Consider the following 15,631-nt stretch of genomic DNA (forward strand, 5'->3'; position numbering starts at 1 on the left):
GATCTGCTGCACTTTTTGTTTTTATGCAAACTGTGTGAAATTACCCGTACGCACTTTCTGGTTCCCATTTTACAAAGAATGAATTTTAGACAGGCTCTTCTGGCCCTTCTGTATCTTCAACTCCTGAAAGAAGACTGTATCTTGTTTACAGTAGGGTTTTTAAAAGCTTCTGTGAAATGTAAATGTAAATGTATAGGCATTTATATAGCGCACTACTTACCCAGAGGGTCCCAAGGCGCTTCGACCGCTGCGAAACCCTTCCTGGCTTCCCTGAGAGATGGTCCCTTAATGGGTATCTCCAGGGTGAGAACAGGCATCCCCGGCGGTCTGGTGGGGCCGTTAGTGAAGATGAGGCAAGCTAATGCCCAGAGTTGCCGAGTGTGATCGCTGATCAGAGTGGGCACCGAGGCGAGAGAATTATCGAGTCCGCTGAACCTGGTCCAGAAACCTGCCGCGCCGGGAATCGAACCCTGGTCCCGGGCCGTCCTCTGCTCTCGGGTCTGCCGCCTCTAACCAGTGAGCCACACTACTTCAGGACCTGTATGGATGTTTATAGGCGGTGTAACCTGGCATGTTTATTAATTCAGTTGATTTACTAGCTGTACAGAATAATTGTTTTAAAACATGTATTAACTTTTTTAACTGTTTTTAAGTACCTGTATCTGTGTAACGTTTATGGTTTTACAAACAAAACTTGAATAACGTTTATTTGAATTGAATTGAATTGAATTGAATTGATGAAGTGAGCAGAATGTTTTTATTGCTGGCCTGGAATGACCATGCTGAGCATCTCAGGTGGCAGTGTGTCCAAGTGGCCCTGTTAGCTGAATGCGCTCTGAGGGATCTCTTGGTTGACGCCTTTCCTATGTGTCTGTAGTCATTGTTTTCTTTTAAAATGGATTTTCTCTTAGTTGCTGCTGTTCCTAAGTTGTTCCAGTACAACCTAGCTCAACTCAATGTGTGCTTGCAGATGTCTCATTTGGTTGTTTCTCTTTTTCATCGTATGTTACTGCAATGTTTGCAGGTTCTGGGATTTACCGTCCAGCAAGTCATGCCACATAGCCAAGTCCGCGCGGGCTAAGGACCAAGTAGATTACTCTTTCTGAGTTGTAATTTGTCGGCTACGCAATTCCCATTCGGAAGGCAAGTCTGGGTCTAGGTCTTTAGTTGTGTAAGTCATGTTGTAGACACTTCATGGCCCATAGGGTACACTACCGGGGTCGTTGAGTTAAGGGGTGCAAACTTGGACCTATTGTGCAGTCTAGTCTCCTCTGTTTCCGGCTGTTTGTATCCCATTCTCTCCCTTTATAAGGAAACCCCTCTGTAGGGCATCTGCTTGCCATCCCAGATGCCATAGTTTGGATCAGTCTTTCGTGGGGGGTGTATGTGGTATGGGGTTCCCACTGGTGGCCGATAGTTGAACCACAGTTGGCTTCTCTTGCCTCTACTGAAACCTCTTGCATTTCATCTGCCTACATGACAGGTCCTTTAAGAAAGGCTGATTGATCATATCGTGACACTGTACACAAGACTGGTTACTCCTGGTAATGAAGACTGCCACAAGACAGTCATAGGAACACAACCAAACAACAGTGAGTGTTTATTTTATTTCTAGTAGAAATACTCCCCTCTTCCCTGATTCCTCCCGCTCCCGCATCGACACCCTGCAAGTGCCAAGCTTATAGAGGTGACAAAGAAAATGAAGGAGGAAAGGAGGAAGCAAGAGAGGGAGGGAAGGAATACAGGATGGATGGAGAGAGGGAAGAGACAAGGAAGGAAGGAGGGAGGGAAAGAGAGAAGGGTGGAGGGGAGGAGGGAAGGAGGGAGAGAAGGAGGAAGGGAAGGAGGGAGAGTGGGAGAGAGGGAAGGATGGAGGGGAGGAGGGAAGGAGGGAGAGAAGGAGGGAGGGAAGGAGGGAGAGTGGGAGAGAGAGAAGGGTGGAGGGGAGGAGGGAAGGAGGGAGAGAAGGAGGGAGGGAAGGAGGGAGAGAGGGAGACAGAGAAGGGTGGAGGGGAGGAGGGAAAGAGGGAGAGAAGGAGGGAGGGAAGGAGGGAGAGTGGGAGAGAGAGAAGGGTGGAGGGGAGGAGGGAGGGAAGGACAGAGAGATGAGGGTGGGAGAAAAAGAGGGAAGGATGGAAGAAAGGAGGGATTGAGGGAGGGAAGGAGAGAGGGAAGGATTACGGAGGGAGTGGAACAAGGGAGGTAGGAAAGGAGTGAAGGACGGGGCACAAAAGCGCAGGAGGGAGGGACAGAAGGTAGAATGGATGGAGTGGGGTTGGAGCAAAGGAAGGAGGGAGGGCAGGAAGGAAGGACAGAGGAAAGGAGGGCAAGAGGAAGGGACTGAAGTGTGAAACAAAAGAGGGATGGATGGAGAGAGGAGGAGAGAAGGAGGGAACGCAGGTGGGATGGGCAGAGGAAGGGGCGGAGGGAAGGTGGGATAGATGGAGAAATTGACGGAGGGATAGACAGAGGAAAGGGGACTGTGATGGGAAGGGTGGAGGAAAGTTAAAATGGAAGGAGGGGGGACTGGAGCGAAGGAAGGAATGAGGAAAAGAGGGCGGGAGGGAGGGGACAGAATTGTGGAGAGGAAGAGAGATAGATGGGGGAAGGTGAAAGGGAAGGAGAGAGAGAAGGAGGGAGGGAAGGAGGGAAGGGGACTGTGATGGGAAAGACTCCAGAGTGCATAATTATTTGCTTGAAAATATTTAATATTTAATGAGGGGTCTTAATGGTTCATCCAGCCCCACCTGATGAAATGGTTGCCACCGTAAGTCACTTTTTATTTTGACAGATGTGACTCAAGTATTCTTTATGAAAGGAATTTTGCTTCAGGTCACACCTCTTACCTGTACAGGTCACTCCAGCATTCCTCCCCGTTGGACAGGTATTAATACTCCAGCCTCGCTGGGTACATTTCCAAAGGGCAGACTCGTCTCCTTGGCATTGGACTTTACTCATCAGAACTGGAAAAGGGCTGATCCCGAATGATGAATTATAACCATAGCTTTGTACAGCTCTACATCCAAGTTGTCTGCAGACCACCGACGTGTCCTCCTGACCCCAGGCGTCATCACAGACTTTACCCCACACTCCGTTGTGCCTGACCTCCACTCTTCCAGAGCAGAGAGAGGGGCCGTTCACCAACCGGAGCTGATCAGGACCTGGAAGAGATAACAGAGCAATGGGAAGGAATGCAAACTAAAGGAACCAAGAAAATAAAACATCTTCTTCATCGAATACAATATTCAGTAAGGCATGACCATGACAAATGACCTGCTGAGGGAATAAATCCTTTAAAAATTTACATTTTCTTTTCTAGTCTCCACTTGCCAACGATGCATTACCCATATGAATGGAAGAGTCCAATGGGATCGAATGCACGGGATCAGAGTCCCTGGTTGATACATTGGGCGCCTCTTTGGACTCAGCTCCACTCATCAGCTTTTTACCACAGTGACTGCAGTAATACAACACTTCCGACACGGACAATGGTCAGCGACTATTCCCTTTACACCCTCACACTTCTAAGGCGTTACCTCAAGAGTCTAAAATATGTCCATATGTCCATGAGGATAGACCTTTCTGATTCACTGTGAAAGGACAACATTTCCCCCATATTCTGCAGAACTTCAGTGGATATCCCCTTGCTTTATATGAGACCCTTTTTGCCGCCATATGAATGTGCATTCCTCTCCTCCATTCTCCTAATTGGGGGGGTAGTGGCGCACCCCATACATGCGCCAAGTCTCTCTTTTTGCCACCACTAAGACCAACAGTGCAAAAATCAATCGTGGGCGACTCAAGTCAATATCATTGGATATCCCCAGTATCCCCAGTAGTACAAATGTAGGGTCCAGAGAAAGTGTGGCCTCTAGCACCTTATTCATCTCTCCCAGTACTTGCGTCCAATATGTATGGATGGCGGGGAAGACCCAGATAATATGATAGAAGTCCCACTGTGGTTGTCTACAATGCAAACAGTTTGGATCACTGGCCCGGCGATTTGGTGGAGCTACGCCCTGTCCAAATGCACCCTATGTAATATCTTGTACTGGATAGGACGGAGGCGGGGTCTATTCGCCAATTCCCTATGGTTCATCAGGGCAGCCTCCCAGTCTACTGTGTCCATAGTGCCCAGGTTCTGCTCCCATGTTTCTCTCAGTTTCTCCAGTCCGTTGTAAAGGAGCGCTTTACAAACCCCTTTAATAATAATAATAATAATATTATTATTCAAGGTACTATACGTTAAAGAGACTGTCTTGTTGGGTATCTGCTCTTGCAATAGGTGGCCCTCCAGCGTGGCATATTCTGGCAGGGGAGAGAAGAGCAGGCTCTCGGCTCTCCATGGAAGATGCAGTGTGCATATTTAAAACCCAAACTCCTTTGCCAGAGTCTGAAAGGATTTATGCCCCCTTCACCACCACATCCCCCAATGTAGAAATTCCGATGTCATCCCAACCACCAAAGCCCTTGAGTTTGTGGAGTTCCCTCAACCAGGTGCAGCCCCAGATCGGTGTCTGCTTTGTCGGTTTGCGTGTCCATCCCAATGTCTTTGTCGCCCTGTCCCATACCTGTACGGTTGTTTGCATGGCAATCATCTCCTACCTGGACCCCCATTTAGAACAGGCAAGAACGGCGTGCGATGGTATCCTGCTCCAACTTATAGGTGGGGTGATCAGCTGGGGCATGGATCCTTTTATTTACCGGTGCCAAATGCTCCACCCAATAGTATGCCTCAAAATCTGGCAGGGATATCCCTCCATTGTACTGGTTTCGTTGCAATGGACACAGGGCTGTCCTTGGTTGCTTCCTCAGCCACAACAGTGTGCGCAGTTCTGCGTCTCTCACCCTAAACGTCTGTCTGGGAAGAGGAAAATATTCATTCTGGAGGGCATACAAAAAGCAGGGCAATGTAATTATTTTAAACATTGCAGCTAATCCAAGTATCGTGAGGGGGAGGGTTTTCCATCTCAGGGCATCAGCTGCAAAGTTCGTTATGACTTGCTGAATTTTTTTTTGGTAGGAGAGATTTCTATCCGTGGTTAGGTAGATTCCCAAATACGTGAAACTCATCTGTGTCACCTTGAGAGCCCCAGGTTGAGGGGCCCACGACTCCTCAGGTCGCGGGCTACACAGGACCGATTTATGCCAGTTTATCGCATAGCCCGAGGAGGAGCCATCCCTGCCCAGGAGCTTGAACAGTGCGGGGACCATAGCGGCTGGGTGGGTAACATATACAGGATATTGTCAGCATAAAGCAAAATCTTTTCTTCCTCTAAATCATTTTGTGTAATTTGGAGCCCCCATATATCTGCCATCTGTCGGACCACACATGCCACTATTTCAATGGTGAAGCAAATAGCAGGGGGGACAGAGGACACCTCTCCGAATAGGGAAGTCTTCAGATAATAGCCCATTTATTTTAACCCGGGCTCTGGGGTCCGCATACAGGAGTCCCACCCAGTGTCTGAATTTGGGGGCTATGCCGAACGTAACTAGAGCCGCCTCTAAGAAGGGCCAATGGACAGCGTTGAATGCTTTTTCGGTGTCTAAGGAAAGGAACATATGGGGCTCCTCCCTACCCTGCACTGCCATAAGCCAATTGTGGGTCCGCCGTAGGTTCAGTCTGGTTGCCCGGTCTGGTAGGAAGCTGGTCTGATCTCGATGCACCAGGTTTGAGATTACCTGACGCACAGTCCTCTGGGGGCTTTCCCGGTTTATGGATGGGGATGATCGTGGCCAACCTGAGATCTAACGGGAGGGTACCCTCTTGAGACACGTCCTTAAACAGTGCTATCAAGTGCACAGCCAAAAGGTATGCCCCTTTTTGGTAAAATTCAGCAGGGAGTCCATTCAGACCTGGGAACTTCCCAGGGCGTAACTTAGTGGTCACCAATATATCTGCTTAAAGTTCCTCCTTATCCTCATCAGCTAAACTTAGGGTTTGAATAGTGGTCAAATATGCTAGGATCTCCCCTGAGCCACCCAGGTCCATGGCCTCATAGAAAGCCTTAAAGTAGGAGGCAAATAAAATGTAAGTGTAGATGTGCATACTTGTAAAGCGCACTGTGACTCCATCTTGGAGTGTCCTGGCACTGTATACTGCTGGGGAACCCTTCCTGGCTTTCCTTGTGAGATGGTCCCTCCTGGGCACGACCAATGCGAAGCCAGGCATCCCCAGCGCTGAAGGGGCCGTTGTGGAGATTAGGCAAGCTATTGCCCAGAGTGGCAGAGTGGAACCCATGGTTAGAGTAGGCACCCAGGCGAGAATTGTCGAGTCCGCGGACATTTTGACCCAAGACCCTGCCGCGTCGGGAATTGAACCCTGGTCCCTGGCCAACCTCTGCCTCCGGGCCTGCCGCTTCTAATCAGTAAGCCACACTTCTCCACAAAATGTATGCACTCTTTGAGCGTCTCCCTTTTGCGCCTGCCCCTGTTTGTCCACTATGGTGTCTATCCATCTGGCGTCCATTTGTTTATCGCTGAGCCAGGCTAGTAGCTTACCAGATTTATCCCCAACATCATACAGCCCATAGAGGCTGCGTTTGGCCTCTTCCATTAATAGAGCTTTGTACCGCTGTTGTGTGTCAGTCAGGGACTGGAGGACCTGTACGTCACGCCCCACAAGATAGCGTTGTTCTAACTCCAAAATGTGGGTTTCCAGGCTAGTGAGCTCCTCCTGTGCCTTCCTCCTCTCCCAAGTTATTCGATTTTTGGCCCTATCACAGAGCACTGTCTTGTAGTCTCACACTACGACTCACGATTTCACTGAGCCTACATTTTCAGCAAAATACACCGTTGTGTCAGCCCAGAGACCCCGCCATCTCACAGTGTTTTGCAGGTCCCAGGCCGTCAGCCTCCAGTTCCCACCTTGCGCCCTAGGCTTCAATCCTGTCCTAACCAAAAGTGGGGAATGGTCAGAGATCTCCCTCACCAGATATTCCTGCTCACAGACAGTCCCCACGGCCCGCTGTGGGAGAAAGACAAAGTCCAGTCGAGAGTGCACCTTATGAGCACCAGAATAGTATGAATAACTTCTGTTGTCTGGGTGGAGGAGCCGCCATAAGTCGATCAGACCCAATGTGTCCATTACCCTGGCCAGCGGCGTGGTCCGGGATTGGTCAGTACGGTTCCCGGAGTGGTCCATAGGGATAGATAGGATGTCGTTAAAATCACCCCCTATAATGTGTAATGTATCGGGTGTGTCTAACAGGATATCAGTCAGTCCATGCAGAGTCCTGGCCTGTAACTTCACGAGGCATAAATCGAAACTATTGTGACCTTCCATCTACCCCACATCCCTGTCACTCCCACGTACGTGCCCTGGGGGTTTGCCCATGACCGAGTCATCCTGAAAGGGGGGGTTCTTATTAGGATAGCCACCCCCGAGAACAAGCTGTGTATCCCGCATGTGCTAATACTGTATATGCTTCTCTCACCATAAACTTACAATTTGTCCCCTTAAGGTGGGTCTCCTGCAGCAGAATAACATCTTGATGCATTCGTTTTATGGATGTGGACACCAGCCCTCTCTTAATTTTATCCCCTAAACCATTCACATTCCATGTAAGTATTTATTTATTTATTTTATAGCACTTGTAAGGCGCACAGCTACCCACAAAGGGTTTCCCGGCGCCGGACTCGCAAGAACACAATACCACTGGAGAGAGAGCGTCAAAGCATTTACTTATTGAATAGCCAGGTTTTTACGCTTTTCCTGAAAATCATATAGCTTTCCTCCTTGCGTATATGAATAGGTAGTGAGTTCCACAGCGTTGGGCCCAGATAGGAAAAAGATCTCCCGCCTATTCTGGCCCGTTTGAACCTTGGTACCACAAAGTTTGCAGCTGTGCCTGAACGAAGACTGCGATTTGGGAGGTAGGGTTTAGCAAGGGCCTGTAGATATTTAGGGGCGGTGCCAGCTTTGATTTTAAATAAATAACTCAGGGCCTTAAAACGAATCCGATTTTCAACCCTAAGCCAATGCAGCTCCCTAAGATGTTTAGTGATCCTGGCGGATCTAGGGATTTTGCAGAGCAGTCTGGCCGCAGCGTTCTGCACTAATTGCAGACGCTTTATCACTGCCTTATTCGAGCCCAGATATAAGATGTTACCGTAATCAAGCCGAGATGTCACTAAGGCATTGACCACGGTCTTCTGGGTAGTGGGCGGCAACATCCATACTATTTTTCGTAACCATTTAAGAATGGTAAAGCATATACCTGCCACTTTGTTTGCTTGTTGAGTCATAGATAGACTGTCATCAATGATGACTCCAAGGTTTCTAACCTGCGAGGCTGAAGATGGAAGTTTGCCTAATGACGATGGCCAGTGTGAGTCGTTCCAGAGATCTTTACTATTTCCTAACAGAAGGACCTCTGTCTTGTCTCCATTTAATTTGAGTTGGTTGGCTGACATCCAGTTAAATATTTCTTGGAGGCCAACTTTTAATGCAGAGGGGACAAACAGATCAGATTTGGAGAGTGAAAACAGGACTTGCGAGTCATCTGCATAGGTCATTAAACTAAGACCAAAGTGTTCTACAAGATTGGCCAGTGGTCGTAGATACAAATTAAAAAACAGAGGGCTCAGAATTGATCCCTGTGGCACCCCATGAGGAGAGTGAAATACCTCAGAGCATGCCTCCGAAGAGGAAATCTGGAATGTGCGGAGGGATAAGTAGGATCTAATCCATTCTAGAGCTTTGCCCTCGACACCATTCTCCCCCAGCCTGGCAAGCAGTATGGAGTGAGAGATGGTGTCGAAAGCCGCACTCAGATCTAACAAGACCAGTGCTACTGTTTGTCCGTCATCCAAAAGTTCTCTGATCTTTTCTGTGACCCTGAGCAGAGCTGTCTCCGTAGAAAAGCCACTCCTGAAACCAGATTGGGACAAATGCAGGAGCTCATTGTTTTCCACATAGGTTGAAAGTGCCTTATGAATATGTCTCTCTAGGATTTTAGAAAAAGCAGGCAGTAATGAGATTGGCCGATAATTGGCCAGTATCATGGAGTCTGCGCCTGGTTTTTTAAGTAGAGGACTGACCATAGCGTGTTTCCATAGAGCATGAACTGTGGCCCGCTCCATGGAGACATTCAGAATCTCTGCTATGGAAGTCAAAGCAGGGTCCTCTAAATTTTTTATGATACTGATAGGAATAGGGTCACGTGGGGAACCCGATTTAATTGATTTTAATAGTTCCTTCAGTGTGTCCAATTTAATGGGAGGCCAGGCTTAGAGATGACATTGTGCTCTAGTGACTAGGGCAGTCTTTCCTTCCTTGTCTGTGGTCTTGCTGTCATTTTTAATATTAGAGACAATATTCTCAATCTTATTCGTGAAAAAAGAAGCCAAGTCCTGGCATTGTTGGGTATTGAGAGGGGTAGGTTCTGCTCTAGAGTTTTCACCAGCTAACTCTTTTACCATATTAAAGAGAGTCTGAGATTTATTTTCGGCCATGTTTATAGTGTTGGTGACATAGCATGCTTTAGCTTTGGTGCATGCTGAATGGTAACAATTTCTGGCTTTCCGGTAGACTTCTTTTTGGTAGAGGTCGTAGTTTTTCCGCCATTGCCTCTCTAGAGTTTTGCAGGTAGATTTTTCTTTCTTCAGGGCTTCTGTGAACCAGGGAGCGGGAGGGCGATGTACTTTCCCTTTGCAACGGGCTAAAGGCAGACAAGTGTCAACAGCACCGGTTAACCACGTTTGTGTTGACTCTGCGATGCTATCCATATCTCCATCTAAACATGGGTGATCTTCCTTCAAAGCATTATTAAGATCCTCTAAATTAAGGGATTTCCAGTTTCTTCTAAAAGATTCTGAGGGGGTCATAATTGGACCTTTTTTGGGTTTAAGTGAGATAGCGAAACTTTGTAGAGAATGATCTGACCAGAGAACAGGCGTGGTGTTAAGCCATGTAAGTTCTTTCAGATTTGATATTATGGGGTCTAACAAGTGTCCAGCTTTGTGAGTTGGACCACTGTTTCGTAACGTCATGTCTAACACCATAAGGTCATCTAATAGGTTTTTGCAGGTCTTGTTGTTATCATCATCTAGATGAAGATTCAAATCTCCCAATAAAGTGAAATTTTGGGCTTTCAACTGGAAGGGTAGGATATAATCAGCCAAATTTGCTGACCAGAAGGGATTATTTCCTGGCGGACGATATAACAGTAAGCCGGAAAAGGTAAAATTGGGACTTAGGGAAATTTTGAAAGATGCTGCTTCGCAGTTCGGGATAGCTGCAGGTTCAAAGTTGCACACATAATCTCTGCTATAAATAAGAGCAATACCCCCTCCTGTCTGGCCTACCCGATCTCTCCTAGCAATAGCATAGCTCGGGGGGAGGGCGGTTGCAACATCAGGGCCCGATCCATCATAAAGCCACGTCTCAGTTAAAAATATGGCACAGGGCTTATTTTCAGTCAATAGGTGGAAAATATCTAATTTGTGCTGGGGTAGTGAACGACAATTTATCAGGTAAAAGATGAGATCATTAGAGCTCTCATTACGTTGATAAAATTTAAAAACAGTACCCTGTGGGGTATCGGGATAGGGCTGGTAGTTGGTCAGAGTAAAGGTACATTTCGGGCAAGTTTGTGCACCAGCACCAGCAGGGGACCATCTCCATCCCGTCTGCGGGGAGTCTATGTTCACTCAATGGGGCCATAGACTGGTGTGGCCACATGATACTCCAGGTGGAGGCAACAGGTAAGTGGGCCTCGCTGAGTCACCATGTGACTGCTATTCAAACAAACTTAAAAAACCCAACCATAAAACTATTGCAAACACTCCAGTCCACCCCCCTCCCTTCCTCCCCAGGTCTCCTCCCCCACCAGTCGCTGGGGAGTGAACCCTAGGGTGGTGGATATCTATCGCCCTACCCATCCCAACTCACGCCTCAAGTTCCAACTCTCGCAGCAGTCTAAAAATCCCGCTTAGAAAGAACCAGAAGGGGAAAAATAAAGCTGAGGGATAAACAAAGCCAGGAAAGAGCTCAACTGCCAAAGCGGGAGATCTGCCGAGAATTCAAGTCTGTAGCCACTGCAGGGTTATTACCTATGGCTCTGCGGGTGCCCTCTAGGTCTCCATAGGTTTTGGCAGATGGAACCCAGAAAGGAGGTAGGAAGAATAAAGAGAAAGAAAGAAAAGGGGATGCGTATTCAACTTGCATGCTCAAAAATGTAAATCTACTCCACATCCAACCTCGCAGGCCCCTGGTCACGAGTGGGAATCCGGTCATTCTCCTTGGGAGGATGCAGTATCTGTTTAAGCACCCCATTCCAGTGCCAGTATTTCAGCTGCCGAGGGGGTGCAGAGAGGGGTCCGCAGTCCCCTAATCTCCAGAGGAAAAGAACCTGATTTCATTCTCTGTGTCTGGCTGAGGATGACCATGTGAGCAAAGTGTGTGGGAGCCCAGCGAGAGTCGAGAGTCCAGGGAACAGGCACTGCACCTTCTGAACCTGTCAGTATCTTTTGGAGCTTAGGGAGTGGCCTCCAGCTGGTGACCCCTATGGGTCTCTCTGGGTCTCAGCGATCTGTGTAGGTCCAGGGACCGTCCGACGTTCCCCTCAGAGGACACAATGCTGCGAGACAGCGGGCTCCGATCTTCTCAGCATGGGCCTTTCCTCCAGCCAGCGCTAGGCTTCCTCCGGCATCTGGAAGAAGTGGGATTTGCTCAGGAATAGCACTCTCAATTTTGCGGGGAAAAGCAACATATATTGCATTTAATGTTCCCGTAATTTGGCTTTTACGGAGTAGAATGTACGTCTCTGCTTCTGCACCTCCCAACTGTAATACGGAAAGATAATTATACGTGTGTTCTCATGCCAGATCTTCCCAAGCTTTGTGGCTCTCCTAAGGATCATGTCTCTGTCTAGAAAGTTCAAGAAACGTGCTGTTACGGGTCGAATAGTTCTCCTGCAGGAGGTCGGGCCATCAACACCCTGTGTGCGCGCTCTATGATAAAACAGGCAGAGAATTTGTCTTTCCGGAAGGTGCGTAGGAGCCACGAATGCAGGAACTCAGACCTATTTGTCCCGTCGATTCAATCTCTGAATCCCACAAAGCTGAGGTTGTTGCGGCGTGCCCTATTTTCTGCATCATCCACCCGTCACAGTTGGATCCTTGTGCGAGGATTGTAGTTCCATTCCTTTACATAGGTCTTGTAGTGAGTCTTCCGCTTCGCCCAGCCGAGTCTCGGTCTCCGTGACCCCATCCGCCAAATTCCAAAGATCCTGCCGTAAGAGCGACATCTCCTTGCCCGCTGCTCTGAACTTCCCCTCCAGTGCCGCCCTGGATGCGTGAATCGCCTGAAGTAGGGTGTCTGTGTCCGAATGGAGTAGCAAATGTTCCTCAGGAGGAGGGACGATGACCTTTGTGTACTGGTCCATCTTGCCCTGTTGCAGCGGTTTCGATTCTCTGTCCCTACCCATGGTGGGTGACACAGGGCCTGGGTAGGTAGGGGGCGTTTTCTCGCCCAAATGACAGTGTGCAGTGTCGTCCAGTGGTCTCCTCTGGTGGCGATGATCTGCTCCTATCCCTGGGCCCCTTTCACTCCATGTGCAGCACCCACACAGGTGTCCCCCAGTGCAGGCCTGTGTGCAGTTATGGATATTGGGTAGTGAAGAGGTAAGAAATATTTTAATGGGTACCTAGTCACTCCCAAGATAATAAAAACAGTGCCAATAGTAGTATAAAGAAATGACTACTAAAGTAGATATTTGGTCGACATGTTTCTGCAGTTTGAACGGGGCCAATAGGTCTCCTACTGCTTCTTCAGGACCATGAATGCTACTGCTTGGTGTGAGTGAAACAAGTGAAACAAAAAAGTTTTTATATCACCTGGAGTTCTTCTGATTTCGTGGTCCAGTGTGCACCAGAACGGAGCAGACAAGCAAACAGAATCATAGACAGAAAGACATACACATCATAATTATTAGTGTATCATTGTCACATTATGCCATCAGGATATAATAATCATTTATAGGGCAGACATATCAGTATGTCATATTATTCTGAAGTGACATATGGTGATTATGTATCAGTTCGATTACACTGTCACTCACCTTATAAGGTCCTTCCTTTAATACCTTTCTTTTTCCCCTATCAGAGCGGTGCTCCGTTTTACCTGCGCTGTGGCCAGGTGAGGTGGGGCAATATTCTTCTGCAATATAGGTGCAACAGGATCTCATGGGATTACCATACCAAAAGCGATGCTTATGTCAAGAAGAATTAGAGCAGCGGACTTTCCTTCATCAAAACTGCTTTGAATTTGCTCCCTCACTGCCAACAAAGCGGATTCGGTACTGTGGCGTAATCCGAAACCATTTTGTGAGGAGCCCAGAATCACCTGAGCTCTACAAACTCTGTGAGGATGGTGTTCACATGAGATTCAGTTACTTTAGCCACAAAAGGGAGCTATAGGACAATACTTTTTCAGCTTGGATGGCTGCAAAGATGTTTTTATAGCAGTGTTACTTTAGCATGCTTCCATGCGAGTGGTATGGATGCCAAGGTCAGCGATAGATTATTCGACTCGCTACATACTGGTAGAATATGTTGGAGAAATGTTCTGAGTTGATCTGGTTTCATAGGATCAGCTGCGGAGCCAGATTTAATTTTAATGCAGAGCGACTCAACCTCATTAAGGGATAGTAGAGGGAAGAGAACAGTAATCTTTGAACATTGTTTCCATTATCCCTTTGCCCTCCCATACAAACCATGTTAGTATTTACGGTGGGAACATTTTTCTAGATCTTCTCCACCTTGTTAAAAAATATCAGGCCAACTCTTCACACTGGTTAGTCGAGTAGATGGGCGCAGAATTACCCAAACTGCTTGGGGCCCAACAGTCATACAATTAAACCGTGCGCTTTTCCTTTCTGCGCCCCAATGGAGGGTTTTCAAATGGAACTGAACTTTATTGAATTAGCGCAGAACCCACTGAAGAGAAAGATCGATTACCAAATACTACTAAGACCAGGATGATTTGCGGAATTAACTCACCTGTGAGTGACGTAAATATAAATATTACAGAAAGGCAACCGCCGGAAATACTTTGTTACATGCCTCTAGCAACCACCCTCGCCATCTTATTTGCAGCATCCCCTATGGGGAGATGTTGCGAATAGAGCGCATTTGCAGCACAGAGGATGAATGTAAACTGGCTCAAAATCAATGTAAAATGCGCTTCCTGGAGAGAGCCACAAAATGGTAGATGATGCCATAAAGAAAACAATGAAATTGACAAGAGAACAGTTACTAGGAATTTGTCCTAACCCTACTACTGCAGTTGAAACTATAGCTGCATCTAATGAGAAAATGCAGTGTAGGGTGATTGTCACATATAGTCAACAGCATGCTGAGATTCGTAGGATTTTTTCCAAAAACTGGAACCTTGTACAAGGGGATCCGGTTATTGGTGATCTAGTCAGAAATAGACCAGAGATCACCTTTAGGAAGTCATCTTCGCTAGGCAGTGCGATTGTTAGTAACTCCTTGGACGTTCCCAAGAAATTGTGGGAAAGTATTACAGGATTTAGGAAATGCCAACTTTGCAAGGCCTGTAAGCACGCCATTAATAAAACCCATTATGTAAGTCCTTTCCACGATAAACCAATTGCCATTAAACAAAAGCTGGGGTGTAAGACGGAATTTGTGGTGTATATACTAGTGTGCCCATGTGGCTTACAATATGTTGGGAACACTCGTCTTCCTGCCCACAAGCGCATCCTACAGCACCTACGAGCAATCACAGGGAAGGACCAGGCCTATCCAGTAGCGAGGCATTTCGAGAAATGCCATCAGAGCAATCCAGACTTGCTACAATACTACTTGGTGGACTCCGTCCTACCTTTGAGGAGGGGGGGAGACAGAGATGGCAAACTGCGTCTACTGGAAACCCGAGACATCCTCGAACTTAATAGCAAACAGCCTGGTGGATTGAACAGCACTGAAGATCTTCACACATGTCTATGATTTTGTGAAGAGATTTATAATGAATCTTGCTGGCAATTTTATAGTTGATGAAATGCTTTAGGATCCATATGAATGTATTCGGCAGCCTGCATATCAATGAGAATTTTATGAACATTAGTTTAATTTTTGGTTGCACAGTCACTTTAATTTATGTTTGTATTAACGACCCTTAGTGAAGTAACTAGTAAAAAACATATATGATATAGATCGGATTGTTGATATAAGATATCACCATTACCCACTGGGATATAATTCTTATTACACCGTTAAATTTACTCAACTCCCAAAACATCATATCATAAACTATGTACATCTTTGAATCCTAGTCTCACAAAAACAACGTAAATATATGAGAGTTTTTTTCTGGGATTCATGAGGCTTGCTCTAATGTTTTTTACCTATGATAACTATTGTAAATAACATTAATTATTTATTGTACATTGTGCAAATACATGAATTAAGGACTTGTTCTTAATAAACTACCTTTTTTTAGAATTGTTCTGATTTTCTTTATATAGACTTGCCTCTTTTTGCACACAAATACTAAAACTACGGCATTAATTGTTTACATAGAGTGAGAATATGAAATGATCAAGCAATTTTGCTCGGGATTTGACTACTGTGTAAATAGGGCACTGTGCCCTCTATTCTA

At 46.8% G+C, this 15,631-nt stretch overlaps 1 protein-coding gene across 1 annotated transcript in view; it reads right to left on the bottom strand.

Annotated features, from left to right (window-relative positions):
• LOC147729456 (CD5 antigen-like) overlaps positions 1–15,631 on the bottom strand; it is a 476,949-nt gene that overhangs the window by 281,177 nt on the left and 180,141 nt on the right. The window contains exon 3 of the mRNA XM_086954323.1: positions 2,847–3,161. Within this exon, the coding sequence (XP_086810449.1) occupies positions 2,847–3,161 (315 nt within the window). The remainder of the gene's footprint in view (positions 1–2,846; positions 3,162–15,631) is intronic.

Source organism: Lissotriton vulgaris, chromosome 2_1 (genome assembly GCF_964263255.1).
Source record: "Lissotriton vulgaris chromosome 2_1, aLisVul1.2, whole genome shotgun sequence".
Classification (NCBI taxonomy): domain Eukaryota; kingdom Metazoa; phylum Chordata; class Amphibia; order Caudata; family Salamandridae; genus Lissotriton; species Lissotriton vulgaris.